This window comes from Agelaius tricolor, unplaced genomic scaffold (genome assembly GCF_023055355.1).
Source record: "Agelaius tricolor isolate 1412-34295 unplaced genomic scaffold, bAgeTri1.0.p SCAF_25, whole genome shotgun sequence".
Taxonomy (NCBI): Eukaryota; Metazoa; Chordata; class Aves; order Passeriformes; family Icteridae; genus Agelaius; species Agelaius tricolor.
The window spans coordinates 2,882,944-2,907,755 of record NW_027269285.1 but is presented as its reverse complement, the minus strand read 5'-3'; the positions used below and the strand labels follow the sequence as shown (position 1 = coordinate 2,907,755).

At 44.7% G+C, this 24,812-nt stretch overlaps 1 protein-coding gene and 1 long non-coding RNA gene across 4 annotated transcripts; one reads left to right on the top strand and one right to left on the bottom strand.

Moving 5' to 3' along the window:
* The first annotated feature begins 242 nt into the window (after nucleotides 1-242).
* RAD51C (RAD51 paralog C) lies at nucleotides 243-17,003 on the top strand. Of its 3 annotated transcripts, XM_071447872.1 has the most exons (10): nucleotides 243-480; nucleotides 1,158-1,416; nucleotides 2,031-2,197; nucleotides 3,189-3,322; nucleotides 5,700-5,831; nucleotides 7,945-8,011; nucleotides 10,647-10,707; nucleotides 13,160-13,220; nucleotides 13,309-13,370; nucleotides 16,660-16,799. In XM_071447872.1, exons 1-9 carry the CDS (start codon nucleotides 363-365, stop codon nucleotides 13,330-13,332), a joined length of 1,023 nt encoding a protein of 340 aa, XP_071303973.1. In that variant the 5' UTR covers nucleotides 243-362; the 3' UTR covers nucleotides 13,333-13,370; nucleotides 16,660-16,799. The 3 variants fall into 3 exon arrangements, with proteins under 3 accessions (XP_071303973.1, XP_071303971.1, XP_071303972.1); XM_071447870.1 differs by lacking the exon at nucleotides 13,309-13,370 and having other exon boundaries at nucleotides 16,660-17,003; XM_071447871.1 differs by lacking the exons at nucleotides 13,160-13,220; nucleotides 13,309-13,370 and having other exon boundaries at nucleotides 16,660-17,003.
* On the bottom strand, nucleotides 16,881-24,783 carry LOC139600023 (uncharacterized). The gene is made up of 2 exons (XR_011682393.1): nucleotides 24,412-24,783; nucleotides 16,881-17,565 (listed from the first exon to the last, which is right to left on the bottom strand). It is a non-coding gene; the product is annotated as an uncharacterized lncRNA (long non-coding RNA).
* Nucleotides 24,784-24,812: the final 29 nt, after the last annotated feature.

Here is a 24,812-nt window from a genome sequence, read left to right as displayed (position 1 = left end):
CCTGCCAGGAGCAGCGTTCCCTCCGGGGCACACAGGCGGGACAGACCCAGCGGCATTCCCGGGTGGGCAATGCCCGCTCCAGCCCCTCGCGGAGCCCCGGACACCCGCGGCCCACGCGGCTCCGCTCACCCGCCGCCCGAACGGCCCCGACACGCGGGAACGCCAGCGCGCATGCGCGGCGGCACCGCTCGCCCGCTTCGCGCCAGGGTGGGGCGGGGGCGGGGCCAGACCGGGAGGGGCGGGGCCGGTGGGCGGGGCCGGGGCGATCGCTTTCCCGGTACTCGGCCGGAGCGTGTCCGAGCCGTGGCCGGAGCGTGTCCGGAGCGATCCGGGCCGTGCCCGGTGCCGGTGGCGGTGTCCCCATGCAGCGGGAGGTGGGCTCGCTGCCGCTGGCCCCCGCCCTGCGCGCACGCCTCGCCGCCGCCGGCTTCCAGACGGCGCAGGAGCTGCTGGACACCGGGCCCTGCGGCCTGAGCAAAGGTACCGGCGGCTTTCGGCCCCGCGGGGCCTCCCCGGGATCTTCCGGGCCCTTCCCCCTTCCCCGTTCCGGCCCCAGCGAGGCCTCTGGGAAATGGGCACAGTGAATAATAATAATAAAAAATAGAGGATTCTGGTAAAAGATCAGCTGACACTGATGGATGGAAATGGGATGCAGGAAAGCAAAGGGATTCTGTTAGGCTCATCTCTCGTCTTTCCCCAGCTTCCCTCTTCTTTTTACTATGTGATTTAAACAAAATAAGCCTGTTTGAAGTTAGAAAATTGCCTTTTTCAAGGAGTGTGTAGTGATTCCTTCCTGTGAGGGTGGCAGGCCCTGGCACAGGGTGCCCAGAGCAGCTGTGGCTGCCTCTGGATCCCTGGCAGTGCCCAGGGCCAGGCTGGATGATGCTTGGACAACCTGGGACAGTGGAACATGTCCCTGTCAATGGCAGGATGGAACTGGGTTGTCTTTACAGCCCCTTCCAACCCAAACCAGTCTGGGATTTTGATTTTCTAGTTTCACTATCTACGACAATAACAGTTTGAAAATCACATTGTTAGTTCCAGGGCTGTGTGCATGTTATCCTGAGAGGGTGAACATGGAACATTTTGTGTCATGCTGTGGAATCAGTCGGTGCTTATAAAATAAAAGTGGTGTTTTGTGCTTTTGGCTTCTCTAGAAATTGGAATCTCCAGGGAAGAGGCACTGGAAGCGCTGCAGGTGGTGAGGCAGGAATGTCACGGGGACCCAGCAAGGACAGCTGGGGGATCAGGTGCCACCAGGAAATGCACAGCCCTGGAGCTTCTGGAAGAAGAGCAAACCCAGGGCTTCATCATCACCTTCTGTTCAGCACTGGACAACATCCTGGGAGGTGGAGTGCAGCTGACAAAAATCACCGAGATCTGCGGAGCACCCGGAGTTGGCAAAACGCAGCTGTGGTATTTCACTGTCCTGGGCCTTGTGTGCAGCCAGGAATCACTTTTTGTTCAACTCACCTAGGAAATGAGTCCATTTTTCTTGTTGTCTGACTGCAATCTCTGACTCTTCTCCAGCAGTATAAATACAATGATGGTTGTACTGCTCCCTGTCCCGTGTATTCCTCAGCAGGAGGAATGCATGGGACAGGGAGTGAGCAGGGACAGCTCTGGGATGCAGATATTGATCCCTGTTTCACTTTCCTATGGCAGATCTCTGTTCCTATTTCCCAGGAGTGAGCTCTGGGATGCAGATATTGATCTCTATTTCTGTTTCCCATGGCAGATCTCTGTTCCTATTTCCCAGGAGTGAGCTCTGGGATGCAGATATTGATCCCTATTTCACTTTCCTATGGCAGATCCCTGTTCCTATTTCCCAGGAGTGAGCTCTGGGATGCAGATATTGATCCCTATTTCTGTTTCCCATGGCAGATCTCTGTTCCTGTTTCCCAGGAGTGAGCTCTGGGATGCAGATATTGATCCCTATTTCTGTTTCCCATGGCAGATCCCTGTTCCTATTTCCCAGGAGTGAGCTCTGGGATGCAGATACTGATCTCTGTTTCTGTTTCCCATGGCAGCATGCAGCTGGCCGTGGATGTCCAGATCCCCGAGTGCTTTGGGGGCGTTGCTGGAGAAGCTGTGTTCATTGACACTGAGGGGAGTTTTATGGTGGACAGAGTGGTGGACATTGCAGCTGCCTGTGTGCAGCACTGCCACCTCATTGCTGAAGCTCAGCAAGAAGAGGGTACGTTGTTGCCAAGTCATTTCTTTTCTGGAGGAGGCAAGGATGGAGTGAAACAAGTGGCTCGTAGGCTGCAGTGTTACTTTTGGAGTGTTTGCTGACAGCTTTTTATTTCCACCTCTGTGTATCAAACCCTGAACTACATCTGTGTCTGGAGCAGACTGGGCTGGGCTACTTCAAAAAGAATTATTTTTCTACAGGGTGATTTTGTGAACATTTTGGTCCTGGAGGTTTTAGGTGGTGTGGGGGGTTTTGATATTTGATCTTCCTCCTTTCCTCTTCCAATTTTTTAGCACCTTAATGATCATATTTGCAGCACCTTATTGGTCATATTTGCACCAGTTGAGCAAAACTGAGTGTTTTGTTTCAAAACACAGGAACAGGTAGGGAAAGGAAAGAGGAACAGCAGAATTTTATGAGGCAATGTTGCTGCTGAAGGCCCTTAGAGTAAAACCATAGCTGGAATTCAGCTCCTCCATAAAGTCCATATAGCCAAGCTGCTTTTAATAAGTTTTATTCTCAAAGTCATCAGTCTCCTGGGGATAAGGACACAACTTTTGTGTTACTCATGGAGAATTTATGCATCAAACTTCTGTTTGAACTGAGGTAAAGAGACACTGTATTAAATGAGGTACTGCCTGTATATTAAACAAGGGATGATTAATAGTCCCTGATGTCCTCTGGTGGCGTTCTGGCTTGAAAATGATTTACTGGAGAAGTTCTTGCTTCAGAAATAAATTTTTCATTGTTGGAGGCCTCCCTTGGAGGCTCCAGTGTGTCTGTGTGCAAATGCTGGGATAGCATCTGCTCCCCACCTTCCTGACTTTCAAGCCAGATGGAAAATATGTTTCCACACTCCTTACCTTGCCTGTTCTGTTTCTGGGGGCTTTGCTGTTGCTATGTGTGGAGGGCAGGCTCTGGTGGGATGATGAAAGTAACAATATGCTCGTACAGACTTCTGACTCATTTACTCGTCTGTTTGTTTTGTTCTCAGATCATGGGAAAGCTTTGGAGACTTTCTCTCTGGAAAATATCCTCTCTCACATCTATTACTTCCGTTGTCGTGACTACACAGAGCTGCTGGCCCAGGTCTACCTCCTGCCAGAATTCCTGTCAGAGCATTCCAAGGTGAGGCTCCTTGCAGGCTTGTCAGGAGGTGTCACTCATCTTCACACTGAAGAGTTTTTGTCTGCTGTAGTAACAGGAGTAAACACCTTGGTACCTCGTCAGCTTGGCAGTAAAATATTGGCTGATAGCAGAGTACAAATGTAAAGCCTTCTGCTTGTTTGCCTTTTCGTTCCCATCCCAATTTCTCTCAAGAGGCATTTGCTTTTGCCATCCTCCTGAATTTCCACTCTGAGTTGAGGACACTGAGTCTGTGCTGCCACATGTTCCTTTTCTGGGAGCACTGAGCTGTGAATCAGCACAGAACTGCTCTGCCCAAGAGCCTCCCAGCCAGGGGGTGTGTGCTGACCATTAGGGTGGCATCAGAAAGCCTTGGTGCCACTTTTTTTGCCCTAAAAGAGCACTCAGGACCAGAAATATTCTGCACCATCCAAGTGACTCTCCTTTTTTTCAGTGCATCTTCTGTTGCTACAAGCAACCAGAGCCTGCAGCTTGACTCTTGGGTGGACTGCAGCCAGAAAGTTTCTTAGTACCTAATGTCTTAGAGAAATGCTATTGTAAGGCAGATTTTCACCACCTCCCCTCCAGATTTCTGGGTTCTGCACTGCAGATCACTCCCTGTCAGGATCTGGGAAATGTGACTGTGCCTTGTTCCATCAGAGCACAAATCAGTGTTGGATTAGAATGTCTTTTGCACATATTCCAAAATTTTTCATTGATGGGAGCTGTGGTGTTCTGGAAGACACAGATGGGAGCCTCACTTGTGCTCGGTGTAGTCTGGTATTCCCTTTCCCTGCCAGGTACTAACGGTGCCCTGTTGTGTTTGCTCTTGTGGAAAGTACATGGCTTCATTAGCACAGTTCCACTGGGCTGCAGCTCCCTGGAACCATCTGTGCTGATTATCTGGGCTTGGCCTGCAGCCTGAAGTGCTGAAGGTTGCAGAAGAACCACAAGACCTTCTGCTGATTCCTTGGACGGGCTAGAAGTGATTTGGCAGATTGCTCATTGCAGTCCAGCTCTCATTAAAATTAATCTGATCCCTCTGGAGCCCAGTCTGGGACCACAGGAAGCCTCCAGATTTCAGGGTTTTTAGGAGAGGGAAAAAGTTGTAGAGGTTTAGAGATAAGAAAGATGTAGAGTTAGAGGTTCAAATGTGCCATTTGGAAACATGAACTCGTTTGAGATCTTGTTAATAATATGAGAAAGACTGTTAGAAAATAAAAAACCTGATTCTTTAAGGTCTGCTGAGCCAAGCTGGCATGGACAAGGCAGGTGTTACCAAGCTCTCTTTACACTTTAAATACTTGAGGTGTTCCTGTCTGCTCTCTGGGAGAAATTTCACTAAATTGCATCCTACCTGAACATAACTATGATAGCCAAATTATATAACCATGTGTACATTCCTGTCTGGCATGAGTCATGTTTATGCTGTTAAATTTATTGTTCTTAAAGAAATGATACATGAGGAGAATGTACAGACTCGTGGAAAAGAATTTGTAGGAAGAAGGGAAAATGAGAATACGATTAATGTCTTCTTTTAATCACAAATATTTAATCTTCTTTTGCAAATTAAGGGGTTTTTTTTCAGGTGGAGGCCCAGGACCATTTCACAGTGATGTCTGTGCAGGCTTGTATGTTCCAGTCATAAAGAGGTTTCCCAGTAATGAATTAAATCAGTAATGCAGAAAATCAGGATTTTTGTGTTGTTTCCACTTTGTTATCTTGTGCAGTAATGCAGGAACTTGTGGACACCAGGGATTTTGAGTGCCATGTGAATATGCAGGCACTGTTAGACCATCCATCTCCCTCCTGTATTTCATACTTGGGTCATCAAAACAGCCACAACAAATGAAGTTAGAATAAATCAAAATCCCAGACTAATGTTTGTACAGTGTCTTGAGGGTGATGAGCCAGCAGCTGCAGCGTGCTCTGACTTCAGCTAATGATTGCTACAAAAGAAACAATTCAGCAAAGCAAACATCTTGAGACAAGATAGATCCTCAGCTCCAGTGCAGTGTACCTGGAATATCTTGAGGCATCTGTTAAACTGTGTGTTTCCAAGACAGATCACTGATAACAGCTGAGTTATCTCAGCAGTGCCTCCAGAGAGCCTGAATTCTGATTCTGATTTGGATTTAATTTTTGAGGGAGAAGGTGAATTAATTGCTGTTTGTGGAGAGCTGACTGAAGTGCAGTTCTGCTGTTTAATGATTATTTTCTCCAGCTTCTCTTCTGCAAGGCTTCAAGTCCAGCTTTGCCACTCGTGTTCACCTAAGGATGAAATAAAACATTCCAGTGCACTACAAAACACCTCTTGCTGTTTGTTGTCATTTTTTATAGGATGGTAATGACAGCTTTTGCTCTTTTCTGCTGCCTTTAGGTGCGGCTGGTGGTGATTGATGGAATTGCCTTTCCCTTCCGCCACGACTTTGAGGACCTGGCCCTGCGCACGCGGCTGCTGAACGGGCTGGCCCAGCAGCTCATCATCACAGCCAACGAGCACAGGGCAGCTGTGAGTCCAGGGCAGCCTTCCAGCCCACAAGATAATGCTTTTTATTACAAAGAATTAAGGAAATGTGTGTCTAAATAGCAAAATAAAACTGCAGTGATAGCCTCTGCAGTAATACCCTCTGCATTCACTCTTGCCAGTTTAGTTGGTGAATATGGAGGGATCACAAAGGCAAAACATCTGAAAGGTGGGAAATTCCCAGACTTGCCAAAATAAGTGAAATTTGCATCAATGGCCTCCTTAATTAAGTGGCAGCATGGCATTTCTAATGCAGTTTGCCATTATCTCCAATGATTTGGTTGGACAAGGAATGCTCCTCTGGTGACTTTACCTACAGAAATACCTGCCAGCATTCAGCAGTTCCAACACAACTTTCCACTCTGTTTAAAAATAAACATTCCTAGGGAGGAAAACCACTTTATCTGCTGGATTGGCCTTCTCTCCTGGCATCCATGGAAACCCAGAGCCTCCTTCCTGGGCATTGTTTTACGTCACAGAAGGTCTGGAGGCAGCGGAGCCGCAGCCAGCAGATGGCACTGGGAAGCTGCAGCTGTTCCAGAAGTTGTTTTGGAAGTCTCTGACAGATCAGAGAAGCATTGTTCAGGAATTGGAGCTTCCCCAGCCCTCAAAATGGTGCTTGTGTCTCTAACAGTGTCCAGGTGACTTGTGACCTTGTCACTCACAGCTCTCTGGTGCAGTTGGCTTTTGTTCCGAGCTGCCAAAAATAAAACTCCTCTGGTGCTTCCTCTGGGAGCTGTGGGAGGGGAAGAGCCCAGCATTCCCAAAGTGTCCTGACATGAGCTGTGGAGCTCCTTCCTGCTGCTCTGGGCACCAGGGGGATGATGTTCCAAGGTCTGCACAGCCTCAGGTTTCCTGAGTGCTTTCCCCCACAGCTTGGTACGTGGTGACCTTGAACAGCAGCTGCTGTCATTGGACAATGCTTCCCTTTGGTCAAGGATAAAATATAGAAATCATTTCTTCTGAACCAGGCAGCACTTTAGTACAAAGTTGCTAAATAAACTCTTGCTAAAAGAGTCAGAGCTTCAGGAACGGTTTTGCTTGGATTTGCCCTCTTGTTAGTGGTGTCTGAGTTAGTTCCATGAGCTGTGAGCAGGCTAAATCCAGCCTGCATGCCAGGGATTGCTTGTCAGGCAGCTCTGGATGCTCTAATATGGAAGGAAGTCAGATCCTAAAGCTGGACTCAGCTTTAGTCAGGATGCCCAGCCCTTCACCAGCAGGGGGATGAGGAGGCTGTGTGGGGCTGTCACCATGCACTTGTGATGAGTTACTTCTCTAAAATGTGCAATATCCATGCTGGGCTCTCAGCTGTGTGAATGTTTCAGGCTCTGCTCAGTGGAGCTCTTTGCTCTCACACACTTTTCTGAGCTACTCCAGCAAGAATCCTCTGAGCATGTCAAACAATGGAACTCTCTAGGGTCTTAGATGGGTACAATTTTTCATTTTTAATGAACTTTGTCATTAATATTCCTGACTCTTTTCTGTCTCAGCCACCCCCACTTCTGCCAGGGATCTAACCTAGACTGTCTGTGAGCCTCCCACCAGTGATTGGGGCTGCGAAAACACTCCCCCACTCTGTCTGTTCCCTTCCATTCTGCTTTGTCTTGTATCCACTTGTGCATTTTTAGACTCCAAGGCACAGGAACTCAGTTAATCACCAGGCTAATGCACATTGGGAGCAGCAGCACCAAGTTCATTTACCTCAGGGACTGAGAGCTGGCTCCTTGTGGAAGGCCAGTGCAAGTCAGCTGCAGCTAAACATAGATCCAAACAACATTTAGGACAAATGGTGTGGGATAAATAAGTTGTGTGGAGCTTGTCTCCCTTGGGGAGGGAGAAATTTAGATTTCTTTAAAGTCTTGAATGAAAGAAATCTCCCATTCAAACCAAAAATACATTTTGCAGGGTACTCTTAATTTGTTTTGAAAAGATGAGGCCCCCTCACAGTTTCTCCTCATTACAGTTGCCAAGAGTTTTGCCTGAGTAATGCTTCATCAGTAAAAGCTTTTTTGAAAATTCCCTCTCTTCCCTCCCACCAGTAAGCTGATTTCCAGGAGATTTTAAATTTTTTGTTGTTTGTTTCTGTTTCCTCTTTCAGGTTGTTCTGACAAACCAAATGACAACGAGGATTGGACAAAGCCAGTCCACATTGGTACCTGCTTTAGGTAAGTGTTGAGCTTTGAGTTGAAAATGGATGTATGAGTTCCTTTCCTTTGGCTTTATGTACAAAGAGAAATCATCCAAAAATGTACCTGGGAGCTGTAGACCTCTAGCAGGGATGTGGTGAGGAGAAGGTTAAATCACTCAAACAAGAACCCAGCTTAATGGTTGCATACCCCAAACTAAGCTGCAATTTCCTAAATTCCCTGAGAAGCATTCAGTGCCTCTCCCAAACAGTTTAAATTGTTTATTTTCCCATTACCCTTGAACATGTCCCATTAATTATTTGCAAAGGCATTTCATATTTGCTGTATCACTGGGATTCTCTGCAGTTATGATGTAGAGGGAAGTTCTGTGGGGGATCCTCAGGCACAGCCTGCCCTGAGCCAGGTTAAAGATTTTTTTTTGCAGGCTGCTCAATTTTGCCCTGTAATGAGCAGATACCTCATCCATGCCTTTCTGCTGCAGTCACAGGGGAAAATAAAACAGTTCTGAAGTGGAGATTTCTACAAATTAAGGAAAGGTTCAGCATTTAAATCTTATTTCAGGCTGTAGCATTGCATTATTTTATGATTCACTTAAAGGGCACAAATTCTTCATTTTCTCTGAGCCAAGTAATGATTCCCTTGCTCTGGAGAGGAGAGAGAAGGGGACAGTACAAAGGCAAAGATGTTCCCAGAGTCTGTACAGGCACCAAACCATTTGGCAGAGAGAGAGGGTAAAATGAACAAACACAGCCCATCTCCTGCAGGAATGTGCAGAATGTGGAATTTGGAGCTGTGCAGGCAGACCCAGCTCCCAGGATCTGACCCTTTTTGTCAGTTTTGCCTCTTGCTCTCTGATGGATTATTTTTGGCAGCCTTTCTGGCTACAAACTCAATTAAAGCTAATAGGTTCTGTCTTTTTTCACTGGCCAGCATTGTTTGGGAGCTGTTGTGTTTATTGAGTCATGGGGACAGTAAAGAATGTGAAGACATTCAGGGGAGTTTATAATTCCCAGATATCCTGCCTTGCCTTGTGCATATTTTCTTTCACAAACAATTAATTTGACATGACCTCCTGTGGAGCTGGCTGTGCCTCTCCCCAGCGTGTGTGACCACAGCATTGTTAAACTCAGCAGTGTGAACTCTTCCAAAAATGCAGCTTGGTACCACTTGGGAAAATATTTAACCAAGTGGTTTTGATGCCCTGCTCTGGAAAGATGGTGTTTCAAAAGTCTCTTCATAAAGGCTAAAGAAGCTCCCACTCCTCCATGGTTTGGTGTAGCCAGAGGAACTTTTGAGGGAGGGGTCAGCAGCAAACCCCCAGGTAAAATCACTAAATTGGGTTTCTCTTCCCATTGACTGGTAAGCCTGAGAAACAGCTTTTTCATGAAAGCATTAATCTCTAAACTCTTATTCAGCTCCTGAGCAGAAGGGAAGATCTTAATTATGAGGGAAAAAAAAAAAGAAAGAAAAAAGCACAGATGCTGCAAGGTATTAAGTCAGGAGCTTTATGAAGGGGACAGCTTTCTTTCCCACTAGTGATAGCTAAGCTGGGTGTTCCTAGACAATTCTACTAAATATATTTAGAAAGGAGGTCAAATATTAATCTACAGGCAGTTCAACTCAGAAATATCTCATTTTACAGTAGCATTTTTACTCATGTTCAATGCAGTTGGAAATCTGCTGGTGTGGAATTTGTAGCCATTGTAAAATGTGTTTTGATCTCTGCCTCAGAGCCATTTCTGAGAGCCAAAATCTTTAATCTCAACTCAGATGTAGTGGAGCAAGGTCTGGCAGGATGCCTAAAGGGTCTAGGTCTTCATTACAGTGGGATCATTTTTTTTTTCCTTCTCTGTGCTCTGATAAATGCCAGAGCACAGGGGACACAAGGGGCTGGAGGTGTGGGGGAGCCCAAGGAGGGGAGGACAGCAAAGAGCAGGTGGACAGGGGAGACTTGACTGGTTTAAAATGCAATGCATCTGTGGAGTGCTGACAGGATAAACAGAGCAAAAAGCACCCAATAAAGATGTGTGTACATTGACTTGTGGTCAGATGGGAGCTGAAACATTGGGACTGAGCCCCTGGAGCAGGATAAAAATCTAAATTTCCTCTCTCACACCTCCCTGCTCCTTGCTTTTGGTTATTTTGCATTTTGCTGTCAGAAGCAGAAAACTGCTTCAGGGGCCCTTAATGCTTTAATAATGGTTGACTTTCTCCCAAAGCTGCCATCCCAGAGGGACTGATGTTTGCTCATAATTATGCCTGAGAGACAGAATATCACAGTTCTGAAGTAGGATTTAGACCTCCTCACCAGACTTCTTCAGTAGTAATTAGACAAATCTCTTCTTCAAGCTGCCTCTGTTTTCAAGACTTGTCTGGTACCTGTCCTTTATTAGGCATCCATGAAATTTTTCTACAAATATGGAAGCATTGCATCAAAGTTTCCATAAAACACACAGACTACAGAGGTTATTCCTCTTTTTAGGTCTATTTGTTGTGAAATCCTTGCAAGTATGAAAAAGATGTGATGCATCACTGCAGGAAAGGCAGATTTGTTTTAGTCATGGGGGGTTTTTGAAGATTCATTTCATTTCAGCTTGCTGATGGTGGTGTTGTAAGAGATAATGAATGATCTCTGTCATTTTGTGTTCCTCAGGAGAAAGCTGGGGACACGCTGCCACCGTCCGTTTGATCTTCCACTGGGACAACACTCAGAGGTGAGCAAAACGTGAGCAAAATCCACATAAACACAAGAATGGCACTGGAGAATCTTTCAGGCTGGCCATGGGGGCCAAGCAGGGGTTTGAATTTGGCTCCTGGCCTTGCTCTGCCACATCCCAGGCTCCTGAGGCTCAGGAATTGTCTCAGTGAGGGCTGAACTGTCAGGCTCCTCCTCCCCACCATGGTGGGTCCTTCCTGACAAGGTGCCATGGTTTATAAAAGTGTAACATCCTCATGGCAGTTGTTCAGACACAAGGATTTCTTTCACTATCTGCATCTTGCAAGATAGGGTTTGGTTTATTTTTTTTTTTTTAATAAAACTCTTCTCATTTTAATGTGAATTTTTGCCATAGACTCAGTGCAAGTATTGAGCTGCTGGGTTACAAGGTGATTTTTATACCCCACTCTGAAGAGGTGCAATTTCAACAGTCTCATTATAAAGAACCTCCCACTCCTCCATGGTTGCTTGTAGCCACTATAATTTCTTTGAAAAGAATTTTTTTTTTTGCTTCAGTGTTTTCATCCCCAGTCATTCCAAAGCCAGAGATGCCAAAGAAGGCTTTAAAGCCACCTGGGCTGTGACCCCCAGGACAGGCTGCTGACCCTGAGCTTCAGGGGTTGACCCTTCCAAAAACAGTGTGAAATTCTGTTTGTTGCCATGAGACCTCCTCTGTTTCCTGGTTCTTTTCCCCACTCTTTATATTGCAAGGTCATTTCTCTTTCCTGGTCAGTTAAATTTGTCCTCTATGTAATATCACCATGCAGCAGCTTGAGATTAAGGAGCTGTGCTGCAATTCCCTAATCTTGTGCAAACAGTGAGCAAAAATGGTGCTAAAATGTTGTTTTGCAGTGTTTTGCTTGTTGAATTTGAAAGAAAAATGCAGTGACACTTTCTTGGGGAGTTTTGTTTTTAAATTCTAAGTTTGAAGGCAATGCAGGATGATTACAGCAGGCTGTTTAATTTGGAATTAAATTAACATCACTGATTAGTTAACCGTCTTTTTAGGACAAGTTGCATCAACATAATGATTACAGAGTGAACAAAAGTTAATTTTATATATGAAAAGAACTTTTTTTCTTCTGCAACAGAGCTAGGAAGGATGCAGATAGAAGTTCCAGAAAACAAGCCAAGGAGAGACAAACCTGGCTTATTTACTGATGTGAATCTGCAGCTACCATGGAGTGGGGCCTGCAGAAACAGCAATTCTGGATACAACTGTAAAAGCAGAAATAGCTCAATGCTGTCTTATTTTTGCACAGGCTGCCTGCAGCTGATGCTCCATTGTGATTTTGTTGGTTTTACATCAGGTTATTGAGGCACAAAGATCATTTGAGGATCCACTGCCTTTTTTAAAAATCATTTTTAAATGTGCTTTGGCCACTTTGATACCTGTCTCCTCCTTTCTCTCTACTCCTGAAAATGTCAGAGCTTAATTCTAAGGGTTCTCTTTGCTGGGAGGAATGATCCTGTTGAGTCAGAGGCTCCAGCTGAGCTCTTGTGAAAGCCTGGCTTCTGCAGCTCCAGATTTGGGCAATTTTGTCAAGTATAACCCAGCATTTGAGTGTTCTGAGGAATTCCCTGTGTAGCTAACATGAAGTGGCAGCGTTCCTCAGGCTGTAATTACGTGCTCTCTAATAGAATGGCACCTCAGGGAGGAAAAAACCCCCCGAAAATAATTAACAGGATTTTTGGCAGGGTGTCTTGCTACAGAGAGCAGAACACTTTCTGGATTGGCTTATGTAAGTGTGAGTTTTGGGGAGGTGGGCACGGTGCAGCCCTCACAAGGGTTGAAAAGCCCTTTCCTTTTGAGCTGCTGTGCAATTTTCTCTCTGTATTATGCAAGCATATGCTGTAGAACACAAATCAAGGTGTATTGCTTAGAGTTTAAATGCAGCAAATCAGGGAAGTGTCAGAGGAGAAATAAAAAGGAAACTTATTTTCTCAAGGTTGTGCTGTGTGTCAGTGGCAAGGGCAGGCTTAGAAATAGAACATCTCCAGCCTCTGGGTTATATTGACAGGCTTGGGAAATCTCTGGAAAAAGCCTCCCTAGAAGTACTGGAATTCTTGCAGGTCTCTCACATCCTTGAGAGGGCAAAGAACAAGTGATTAATGGAGTAGGGAAGAGGTGTGCTCAAAACCTTTTTTGTTTGCATTTTAAGAAAGTGACATTTGGAATTAATTCATGATGAATATTGTTCCAAAAATGTCATCAAATACTGTGATGAAACAAGGCTAATTAATCATTCACTCTTTTTAGTAGGTCTAGATTGTGTTTGAGCTGACAGGTCATGTAAGGATGGGAATCCACAGTTTGAATGACCTATATGAAAATACATCCATAAGAATTCCACTGGTACTGTAGGAAAACGTGGGTCTGCTCACTGGGCTATTTGGAATTTTCATTACTGTATTAATTACTGCTAATTACCTGGGGTTTGTTTTGCCAGGTTGGCCACGTTGTACAAATCACCGAGCCAGAAGGAGTCCACCATAGCCTATGACATCACAGTGAGTGTCCCTGTGGGAGGGACATGCCCAGGAATGGCACCTGGAAAGGAATTTCACACAAATCTCACTGTGGGCTTTGCTTTCTTAGTGTTGTTTCTCAGCTGCCTTCTGAAGGGAGGTGGTTATACTGGGATAGCTCCAGATTTTGGGGTAATTTGCTCTTTTTCTCTTTAGAAAAGTGACCCAGCATTTTGTCTACTCAAAGTTAAAATACTTTTGATTTCCAGATCAAACTTTCAGGCAGCCTGTCCCCATCTGCTCTGCTGCTGTTTATATTATCTGTCCCTGAAGTTAACTTTTGCCCTAAGTGCAGTTACCAAGAGCAATCTGAGCCTCATTTTGGGACACCTGAACCATTGGCTCCCTGCTCAGGTAGGGTATGGTTTCTCAGGTGGCTTTTTGCATCTGTTCCAGCTGAGTTCATCTTTTTATGATGAGGATGACCAGAATTAAACCTGATATTCCAGAACCTCTCCAGTGCTTTGTTCCATGGGTGTTTCCCCACCTGTGCTTTATGTGTGGTGTAACCCATGTTGTGTTTATCCTACACTGACCCTACACCCAGCCAATATACAGATTTTTCTCTTCTGTCCCTATCACAGAAGGAGCTTCCAGCTTATGGCTGGAGTCCTTATTCATCCCCAGTTAAATCCTGTGATTATTTCCTATTGTGGAGTGCTTAGATACATATTAATGAGAGGAGATGCTGTCTAAGCTGTATTTAGGTTTAAAAAGACAGCACCACTCCATTCTTACCTCCTCAGATGTCACATCCATAGGTACAATTCCATAACTATTTGCTACTTGTCCTCATGGAAACACGTTGCCATAGCATTTTCTGCAGATTTTAATGCTGCCATCAGATGAGATCCTCAAACTTTCCAACAGAAATCAGGGTTTTTCCCCCCACTCCTGAATGTATTCACCAGGACAGAAGAAATACTGCAAATGTATAAAGACTGGAAGGGGGAGTGGGACTACATGCCAAGGTTGTTTGGATCATGTGATGTGAGTCCTTTTTTCTCCAGCTGACAAACAGATGGATTTTATCTCAGACAGTTTAATTGCCTTTTTCTTTCATTTTTATAAGCACCATAAAACAGCTATGCTCTCTCCTGTGTGACTGCACACTATCTTGAAATAGAGTTGAGAGTGAATACTAATCAAAGATTAGTTAATATTTAAGATTATCCCTGTGTTTTTGTTCCCTTAATCCTGATGAACTGCTTCAGCAGATGATTTCTTTTAGTAAAAAATTGTATTATCTCCATTTCTTTCATGAAATCCAGGTCTGATAACAGTTTGCTGTTATCATTTCTCATTCCATAGTTAAACTGAAAGATGTCAATACACGTCCAGTGTTTGCAAGTCAGATTTGTGTATAACCAGCAAACAAAAAGAAAGATATTTAAAAAATAATAATTCCTTAGAATTGTGCAGATGAGGTGCATTGGTACCATTGGCAAAGTGGCTGCTCAGTGCCCATGAGCTGATGAAATGTGTAAATTCATGAGTGAGCTCTGGGCTTTTTTTATCCTGTCCTTCTCAGCACATGGAGTCAGTCACCACTCTGAGGGGGCTGTGGAACTCCTCTCCCATGAAATCCCTTCTTCCACAGGCTGATAAGGATTCATTCTTAAATGCAGAGTATAGAAATGGAAATTGATTTATGCACAAGGGAGTAAGTAGCTGGGCTGATTCACCTGAATTTCCCAGGAATGTGACCTGATTATTTCATAGTGAAAGACAGAGACCCAGGATCTAAATTCTGGGTGGGAATTGTGTTTCCCTGAGGTGTGGAGGGTCTGCCAGGCCAGCACTGGGAGCAGGGCTCAGGTAATAAACACATCCACCCTTGCCAGTCTTGCTGCAGAGGGTGTAAATCCAGAGGACATTAGGGAATAATTCAAAATGAAAGACTGAGCTTTGTCCTTGGCTCCAGCAGCCACATCCTCACCATCTGAAAATCACTACCAAACTTCACAAAAATACACAAAATTCTTGTATTTTCAAGGTGCCTGCCTGTAGCCAAGTGCAAAATATCCATCCTGGACAGCCTGCTTTATGTTCTGGCCCTTCTAACCCCTGGAATGCTTTCACTGGGAGTCAGCATTCTGGATTAAGTGGATACTTGGCTACAGATCCACCTTTGTGCCTCAGGGAAATGGCAGAGATTAGATGTAGTGAAACATTAAACTTGAAGATTCCCCATTATGCTCTTTAGAATAACACTTGAGTTGCTTATAAATAGCAGAGGGGTTGCACAGATCCTGCCCTTGCAGCAGCTCTTGCTGTTTGTTCCTTTAAAAAGCCCGGGTTGGGTGAGGTGAGGCATTCAGAAATAGAAATACAGGGATGGAGACTTAAACAAGACATTTTGTGGGGATTTAGGATTGGTCTTGGTGTGGGACACGCTGGCATTTGGGAAGAGTCACCTCTGATGGTGATTCTGCCTTGCTTTCCTCACACTGCACCAGCCCAAAATGTCAGTGTGCCTGAAATGCTCTCGTCCCCACATTGTCTCTACCTGAGCATTTTGGATCAGCAGAGCAATTTTGTGTTCTGATTAATGCCTTTTCCTCTCTAAATCTGCACTGGGAGTCTTCACTGAGCTGTCAGCAGTGCTCTCTGCACAGCATTTGTCTGGAGATGGGAATTGAGAGAGTTGCAGGCTTCACACAACACACCATCTCCATCTGCATCCATGGCATGTTTAGCTAACTGACTTGGAGATCTTTCATGTTTTAAAATGGTTAAAAATTAAATTGTGAGCTACAGTAACAGAAAATACAAGTGGTACTAGGCCAGATAGATCACTTCAAGCACTCTCCTGAGTAGCAGCATGTAGTTTTCACTTCTACATTTAGGTTTTGGCAGTCAAAGGTTTTCATCCCATTGTGTCCCATAAATTACTATGCTGGAACAGTCTTTGCAGTCTAGAGACAGATTCAGCTCTGCTGTTCTCTTACAATGTCTCATTGATGTTTTCAGTTCATTAAGTAGGTACATGGAACAAAAATATCCTAGGTTGTAGAAATTCACAGTTTTGTTTCTGAAAATGACTGAGGCAATTAATCCAGTCATCTCCTTGCTTCTGTGGGAGCTGATGGATTTGTCTTTTGATTTATTTAAATAGGCAACATAAGTTAATTTACAGAGAAGCAGTTTTTCATAGCCATAGGGGTGATAAACAGTAAAATGGAAGTGATAGCCTGGTTGGTGAAAATAAAATATCTTTAAAAAACAAAATGAGCAGACATGAGCTGGCACATGTGTTGTAAAGTTTGCAGTGCTGAGCTTAACCTGGTCTGTAAATATTCTGTGGCTGCTGATCCCCAATAAATGGCAGCATGATCCTTATTCTGATCTTCTGGGAACTGGTTCCTCATGCTCTCTATCCCTCCAAGCCCTAGCACATGATTTCCCTTTCACCTTCCAGCCCCATGGCTTCCGAGACGTGCAGCCTGCAGCTGCTGCTGCCAGCACAGGAGGAGCTGAGCTCAACCCTCGGAAACGGCCTCGGACAGAGGAGGAGCAGCAGCAGTGACCCCAAAGTGACCCCAAAGTGACCCCAAAGTGACCCCAAAGTGGGGTCAGGTTAAAAACCTGCAGGAGAGCAGGGTGAACGTGCAGCCAAAGGCAGCCTGAGAGACTCCCAACTTCAGTTCTTGCTCTGGACTTTATTTTAATATTAAGATTGCAACGTGCAAATTTCTGTGGCACAAAATTTCTTTGTGTATGGCATAATTGTACTTTTATAATAAAAATCTATGTTTTCTATAAGAAATTGCTTCAGCTTTTGGGCTGGGGCTTTTTTGTTTGGGTTTTTTTGGGGGGCAGGGTGGATGTGGGGGCCACAACTGCATCTTTTCACACTGGGTAAAAAGACAATGAAATGAAAGCCTCTAGCACAGCACATTTAGTGACAGGCATGTGGATCAGTCATCTGGCTTTGTGTGTACCTGAATTTTAAGGAGGTTGGATGCAGCACTGTGCTCTCCACAGGCTCAGAGCAGGACACAGGCAGTGGATGCTGGAAGAGAATTGCAGCTTTCAGTGCTACACCAGAGTGGGGCTTCAGCCCTCACCTGCTGCAAAGTCCTTGCTCAAGGACAGTCAAAGCTCTGCTTTGAACTTCTCCTTTATCCTGTGGTGGCAACAACAGAGATGAAAGGCTGGATCTGAAGGACAAAGGGTTTAATCCAGCACAATAATTTTATGTTCCTGTCTCAGTAAGTGGGAATATTTTACCGTGACTCAGGCTTGAACCAAACTGCTGCACAGCCATGACTTCCACGTTCTTCATTTCATTTCTTGCTGTGATCAGGATCTCTTTTGTTCGTGGCTGTAATAAAGGGGAAACCCAGACTTAGGCACCAGCAATATCAGCAGCTCCAGAGTCTAAACCCAGAGAATGAATCTACACTGAAAGCACAGCAGCTTTTTGTCCTCTTTTTATTAAGAGAAAACAAATCAAGGAGATTATTAGAGGAGAAGAAAGGTGCTGCACTGCAAAATAGTAATTACTTCAATTATGGGAAGTGTTTGTACACATGCACAGAGATGACCCCTTTTGGCAGAGCACTCGCTAACGTTAGAGCTGAGGAAACTCAGCCAGCAGCTAAATGGAGAATTCAAGTTGTGGGAGTCACTATCTTAAATTTTTTATTTAGTATACACTAAACTGACTTTCCCTTGAAATTAAATTCAGTGCTGAATCTGAGTCATAAAATCTCCCTATTCAAAAAAAAAAAAAAAAAAAGGAAAAAAAAAAAGCAGTGGTTTTTGCATCATTATAGGGTTTAGATAAAAATTACATAATAAAATATTAAAGGGAAAAGTATTGAGTTGCCATGCAGCAAACTGGGCTGTGTCAAAATTTAAAAACTGTGAGTCAGGGAGAAGCTGTGAAGCAAGCAGGATGACATAGGGGAAGGGAGGCAGCGGGATCTGTGACTCAGACAAACATTTCAATGCAGGAGACACAGGCAAACAAAAGGATCCTGGCGCTTGTGATGTCAGCAGGCGAACGCTCCCGTTTGGGAATAAAACCTTCCTACGTCTGGCAGTGCAGGAGGAGGGGGGAGCCGGCACCGGGCTCTTGCCTACGTAGGCACGAGGAAAACCATCCATTAGGAATGCTGGAGCAATATTTTCAGGAGCTCTCCTGGAGCCTGGTGATAGCTGCTGAGGGGTTTGGTAATTATGGAAAAATCCATTTCTCTCCGTGCATTGTGCTGGGATTTAACACCCTCCACACGTCCTTCCGTGTGTGAGCAGAGGAACTGTGTGGCTCCCTTATACTATTAATTTCAGCTGACTGGTGGTTTTAATTTTGTTTGTAGTAGAGTAGCATCCAGAAGCCCCAGCTGAGATGCTGATCCTGTTATAACAAGATAAATGGTCTTGGCTGAGTAAATGTTAGAGCTTCCAGTGTTATGGGCATCGTTATTCAAATAAAAAAGATGCACAGTTACTGGTTAACAGTGGGAGTTACAAAATGTCCAGAGGAAACATTGGAGGCTCTCTATGCTGAGATTTTTTAATTTTTCACTCTTTTTTTCCTATTGAAGCTATTATAAAAATCAGCTCTGCAGACCAGAACTGAGAGAAGGATCTGTTGGCGGAGACAAAATTAGATTAAATGAGCCAGATTTCGTTCTCATCTGCTGGAGACAAGGAAGCTGTTCCAGGCTCAGAATTGCAGAGAAAGAAAAAATTTGACCGTTGCCTCACCAGTAAATCTTCCATGGCAAGTTGATTTTTTCCCATATGTGCTTGGAATCCTCATGCATGTCACAGCATCAGTGCCCGACAGTGAGGGGCAGAAGAGAATTTTATTACTGCACAAAAAGTGAGATTCTAAGTAGCCAACCTCGTGGCACTGCATCAAAAAGAAAATGGGCTGTTTGATTTGCTGCTTAAGCCCCAGTTTGCTGAAAGCCAAGGGCTTTAACTGTCATGCTGAGTTTGAAATTATTCCATTTTGTGGGGACGGCATTTACTTGTGGTGGAGGAACTTATTTTGTCACCACAAGAAGAATCCAGATCCTACCACAGGCCTTGGCAACAGGCAAACACTGCGGTCACAGGAGAATTCTCAAGCCCTGAGTCCTGCTTTGAAACTCTTTCGTTTGGACAGGGAAAATAACAATTTATTTGTTCCTGTTTTGATGTGTTCTGCACCTTTTCCATTATGAAGTCCTGAGGAGCCAGCAAGCCTCTAAGTAGAGTAAATTGAAGAAAACATGGAGGAGAAATAGCTTAACTGGAGGTACAAAAGTGTAGCCAAGGTTCAAGGTAGGAAATCAGCCTCCTCTTGAAGTCAGCCACAAAGTGATTGACTCGTGTGGAAAGGAGATTTGGCCACTAACCTGAGTGCTGAATGCAGAGCTGAGAAAAGTACATCTAAATGATAATCACCATTTTCCTGCTCAGTTTCAGTTACCGTTCCTTCAGTCATTTTACAGGGGGACTACATTTAGGATCAGATTTATTCTCAGGTGTTTAATGGATTAACAACAAAGGTGAAGTCCTTACTGCCTGCTTTTTGAACTCCACCCTTGTCCTGAACAAAAGTAGATAGAGAAGTTGGAAGGGCAAGTCATTGTGCTCCAGCTTCTCCAAAGAGACTCTTACCATGCTCAGGATAATAATTCTTTAGAATGGCACATGAAGATGTGCAGTACTGTTTTAACATCTGATCATTCCATGGGAAATAAATGTGATAAGTTTAGAAGTATGGTTTGATGGTTCCTTATCCTTGAGAGAAATGGAATAAACAGAGCGCTGACACGGCAGTAACTATTCCAGCAGGGAAATAACAGTTTCTGAAGAGAAAGACGAGAAGCAGGGGGTCAGCCCGTGTTCCCAAAGCAGCGGGGCCGCGCTAAGAGCCCCGCAGGGAGCCTGGCTGCAGGGGAATGTGGCGCTGGCAGTGGCCGCGAGCAGCCTGGCCAGCGCTGCTCCTCCTCCTCCTCCTCCTCCGCAGCCCCTGGGCTCCAGGAACCGCTGCCAGCTGCTCCCTGCCCCGGGTTCCCTCTGCTGCTCCCCGGCTGGGCACTCGCTGCCCGTGGCTGCCGGCCATGCGCTCATTTGGGATGATGAGGGTCAGGGGAGCTGCCTTGCCCTGGCTGCTGCAAGCTGCCTGCCTTAATGTTCTCTCCTGAAGAATGAAATCACCGGGAACTGGCCCCTTGCCCAGGACTGAATTTCACCCACAAATGCACCCACTGTTAAACTGTCAGCTCCTGTCTTGCTTCCCGCAAGCAAGAATTATTCCTACAATATCCACTATCTATCCGTGAGAGAGCCCAAGCTCTGCGCAGTTTGAACTCTATCTGTTGAAATAATAAATGGCATTAAAAACCAATAGTTCCATCATCACAAAAGCAGTAAAAATGTTAGATTACGTGCCAAAATAATGCATAGAAAAGTCTGTATTTTAGTAAGTCAGACTTCAAGAATTATAGCTAATACTGCTCATTTTTACAAGAATTACTTGCCATTGATTTAAACAGAGCCAAAGAAGCATTGGAATATTAAAAAAAATCACATTTCAGTTTCAAACAATGAGAAGGGGGAATGTTTAAAATATTTTATAACATATATAGGAAAGTAAAAAAACAAACTCCACAGACCTCAGTGAGTGAATAGTTCTAATTAGATCTGGATGTTTTTCTCAAAGGCCATGAATGTGCTGTTTGAATGCTTGTTCAGTTTCCATTATTTTGGAGGTTTAAATTTCTGACACATATCCCTCTAATACTCTTAATTTATTTAGTGTGAACTGCTGCAATTTTAGCAACACAGTTACAACTACACTCACTTAGTAATTCTTTTTGTATCATATATGTTACTAAATTAAAATGTTTTGGGCTAAAGTACAAGTTGTCTCCTTAGCAAGAAAATAATGTCTATAAAGTGCAGCGTGTCAATAAGAGATTGTAACACTTTTTTTTTACTAGATAAACTTACTGCTTACTACACTTTTGATAGTAAATATGTTACATCACATAAATCTCTCTCTTTAAAAGTCATTCATTCATTAGTTTGTGAGATGAACACAAGTTTCTGTGGCTGATTCATAGGGTTTGAGGCTGTTGAAAGAAGTTAGAACGAGCTGCATCCATGGGGTTTGAGAGGAACACTAATGCAAAGCACACCCTTTCCTGAACAGGGGTCTGAATGGAAGGCTGAAAATGGAATTTTCCTTTGGGATGGGACTGGAAATTTCCATGACAGCTGGAAGTGGGATTCAGGCCTGAAATCCCGTGTTTTGCAATGGATGGGGATGTTTCAGAATAATCTTTGACTATTAATCTGGAAAAGCTGACTTGACCTCAAAAACTTAAAAAAAAAAAATAATAATAAGAGAAAGAAAAAGAGAGAATGACTTTGGTAATTAGAAACACCCTAAAAAATCCTTATTATGGTCAAGGAGCCAGTAACACTGTGTTGACAGAAGTTACTGAGCTTTTCAAAGCTGCAGTTGACCAGGCTGAACCTGAGACCATGAGCTGCAGCTTGATGGATGTTGACTCTGTCAACAAGAGTCCTCTTGCTGTATCCCTTACAAATGCCTTTAGCCTTCAACTGGAATTATTAAAACTGAATAGAGCTGCTAAAATTAATTCAGCTTTACTGCAAAAGCGCTACTTTTTAAAGGAAGAAGCCCTACTTTGAAGAGGCATTTACCATTGGATTTTTGCCATTAAGCTCATTTGAATGGTACCAGATCATGTGTCACAGGTATTGTCCAAGCATTCCTCATGAACCCTACCTGTCTCCTGTTTGTCAGCCCACAGGAGTCACTTCCAAGGGTTACAAAGAATTAAAAAGCATTTCTTTTTGCCCTCCATACAATTCAGGTCACCTCCCCAAGGCCTGTTCAAACCCTGCTTATTATTCAACAGCAAATGAGAAAGAGGAAGGCATCATTTTAAGGCTAAAATGAAACAGATTTCTTCCAAAACAATACTGCAAAATGTTCTTTTCTAAAACAAAAAGCAACATTATTAAGCTGAAAATTATACAAACACCTGGACTTCCTTCTCACATCAAGTGCAAGCCTTACTCTCCATATGATTTCCAATGGCCTCAGACCCAGAATGTTGGGAATTGTGAGTTTATTCCATCCACCTCCCCCCATCCCACAGGAACCACCCACCCAGGGATACCCAGAGCACAGCCAGGCACTCCAATTTTAGCTCCCAGAGTTCCTGAGCGCTCCAAACGTGTTGGAACAGCGCCGAGCCCACGCTCTGAGGGCCCAGTGGGTGCTCAGAGCTTCCTTTTCTGGGCAGGGTGGCTCCTCCTGGGGGAGCCGGGCACCCCAGTGCCCCCATGAAGAGCAGGGCCAGCAGAGCCTCCTGCCTGGCTCAGGCACCACCCACTGCCGCCGTCTGCTCCCTGTTCCAGCCTAATGGCAAAGCTTTCCCACCTTTTCCCTCTCACAAACAAATGTCAGCATGGCTTGGAGCCATCAGCTCTCTATTTAATATCACAGCAAAACAATCCTGGCTTGACCGTGGTGCCAAAAGTTGACAAAGTGTCCTGAGTGTGGAGTTCTACTCGATTTCATTTTAATTAGTGTCTTCTGCCACGAGACAAATGATGAAAAGCACATGGGGACTGCCAAGATGAATCAAGGACATCTGGTAACTTTAACATTTCAACATGAAGCAGAGTAGGTATTACTCCCAGATATTCTTCTGTGCTCTTTGAAACAACTAAAAAATACGTAAACTTAACACAAATTACAGGAAAAGGTTGCCTAAATTCTTTTGAATCTCTTCTTAGGGAGTTTTAATTGCTGTTTTTCATAAAACATGAAGCTGATCTTGCATCTTGTTGAATGAGCTGTGACTTCCCTAAGACATTGTAATAATAGGAATTTTTATAATTCTGATCATATTACATTAAGATTATCTGGATTATAGTTTCTTAGAAACTCCAGCTGGCTCTGGATTCTGAGGGAAAAACAACTGATGATGAAGTTGAAACTGCTCTGTGATACTTGCATTGATATACATCCTCCCGGGGCTTGTGACTCACTGATGATGCAGAACACACAAACATAAAAAAAATAAAAACCAAAATCCAGCAATGACATCGTCAGCTGCAACTGGGAGCACTCTGCTCAAAAAGAACTGCAATGTTTCTTACCCTTCAATGTTTCTTACCCTTCAATGTTTCTTACCCTTCAGTGTTTCTTACCCTTCAAACCCACCTGGCATTTGCTAAATAAATGAGTGTTAAATTGAAAATAAAGAAATGGCATAAAGAAAAATATTGCTTAGACATAACCTTCCAGGACAAGTGATGCGATTTTCTGTCACTGTCAGTTGTGAAGGACTAAGACTAACTGTGACAATCACATTTTTAACTCTCAGGGCTTTTACATATTCACAAGATCACAATTTGATCAGTCAATGCAGTTGCTGGAAATATTCTAAAATTAGTTTGGCTCTGAAATAACTCACCAAACAGAAGACAGATTTACAGGAGCACCCTGACATGCAGAGGTAATTGCTACAATGCAGAGAACAACAGGTTTCAGCAAGATACTGTCCCTGTTACAATACATAAAAATTTGAGGATCTTTTTGCATATGGGGCTCATGATTTGGCCATTTTTCAAGGTATATCTCACATTAAGGATATCATTCCCTCCCATGTGTACAAGCTATTTTAAATGTGTGGCAATTATACCTGTTCATTAATTGTATTTATGGACCTGATAGCTCTGAAAATAGCTTTCCAGAGCAATGAATAAAACAAGCCAAAATGCCTTTCACAAATGAAAGACATTTATTAGACAGGAAGAGAATATTCACTACACTTTGTCTCCCACTGACAGGTTATCTTCTAAGTTTTAGTTGGTGTAGCATCTTCAGCTTCCCACAAATTCTCCTTTCCCAGAACATGGAATGAGTAGATATTGTGTAATATGTAATTTATCACAGGATCATGGAATGGTCTGGGTTGGAAGGGAGTTTAAAGATCATCTATTCCAACCCCTGCCATGGGCAGGAACACTTTCCATTGAACCCGGGTATTCAGAGCTCCATCCAACCTGTCCTTGGACACTTCCAGGGATGGGGCACCCACAGCTTCTCCGGGCAGCCTCTGCCGGGGCCTCACCACCCTCACAGCGAAGAATTCCTCCCGAACACCTGAACTAAACCTACCCTCTTCCTTTTTCATGGCCACTTCCCCTCACGCAAACACTCTCCGATGTCAAACCCGCTCTCCGAGGCTGCTCCTGGCCCCGGCCCGGGCCGCGGCTCGGCGGGACAGCGCCGTCCCCTCACGGCGGGGGCCCCGCTGCCGCCCCGGCCCCGCGCACCCTCCGGCAGCCGCGGAGGCGCCGGCGGCGGCGGCGGAAGCTCCAGGGAAGCCCCGAAGGAGGCAGGGATTAGGTAACAGGCGATGTGCGCTCAGGTTTCCTCCGGGTTCCTGTGAGGAACCTACGCGTCTGGCTGCCTTCGCATGACTCATCACAGCGGCGCGGCTGCCGCCGCTCCCGCTCCCCCGCCAGCGCCGCGGCCCGAGCCGCCCCCTCGGGCGGCCGCCGGACCCCGCCGGGCCC

Bases quoted from the DNA above. Each gene is read 5' to 3' on its own strand.
- RAD51C (XM_071447870.1), top strand. From the start codon at position 363: ATGCAGCGGGAGGTGGGCTCGCTGCCGCTGGCCCCCGCCCTGCGCGCA. The intron at 481-1,157 runs GTACCGGCGGCT...TGGCTTCTCTAG, and splicing joins GCCCTGCGGCCTGAGCAAAG to AAATTGGAATCTCCAGGGAA. The intron at 2,198-3,188 runs GTACGTTGTTGC...TTTTGTTCTCAG, and splicing joins TGAAGCTCAGCAAGAAGAGG to ATCATGGGAAAGCTTTGGAG.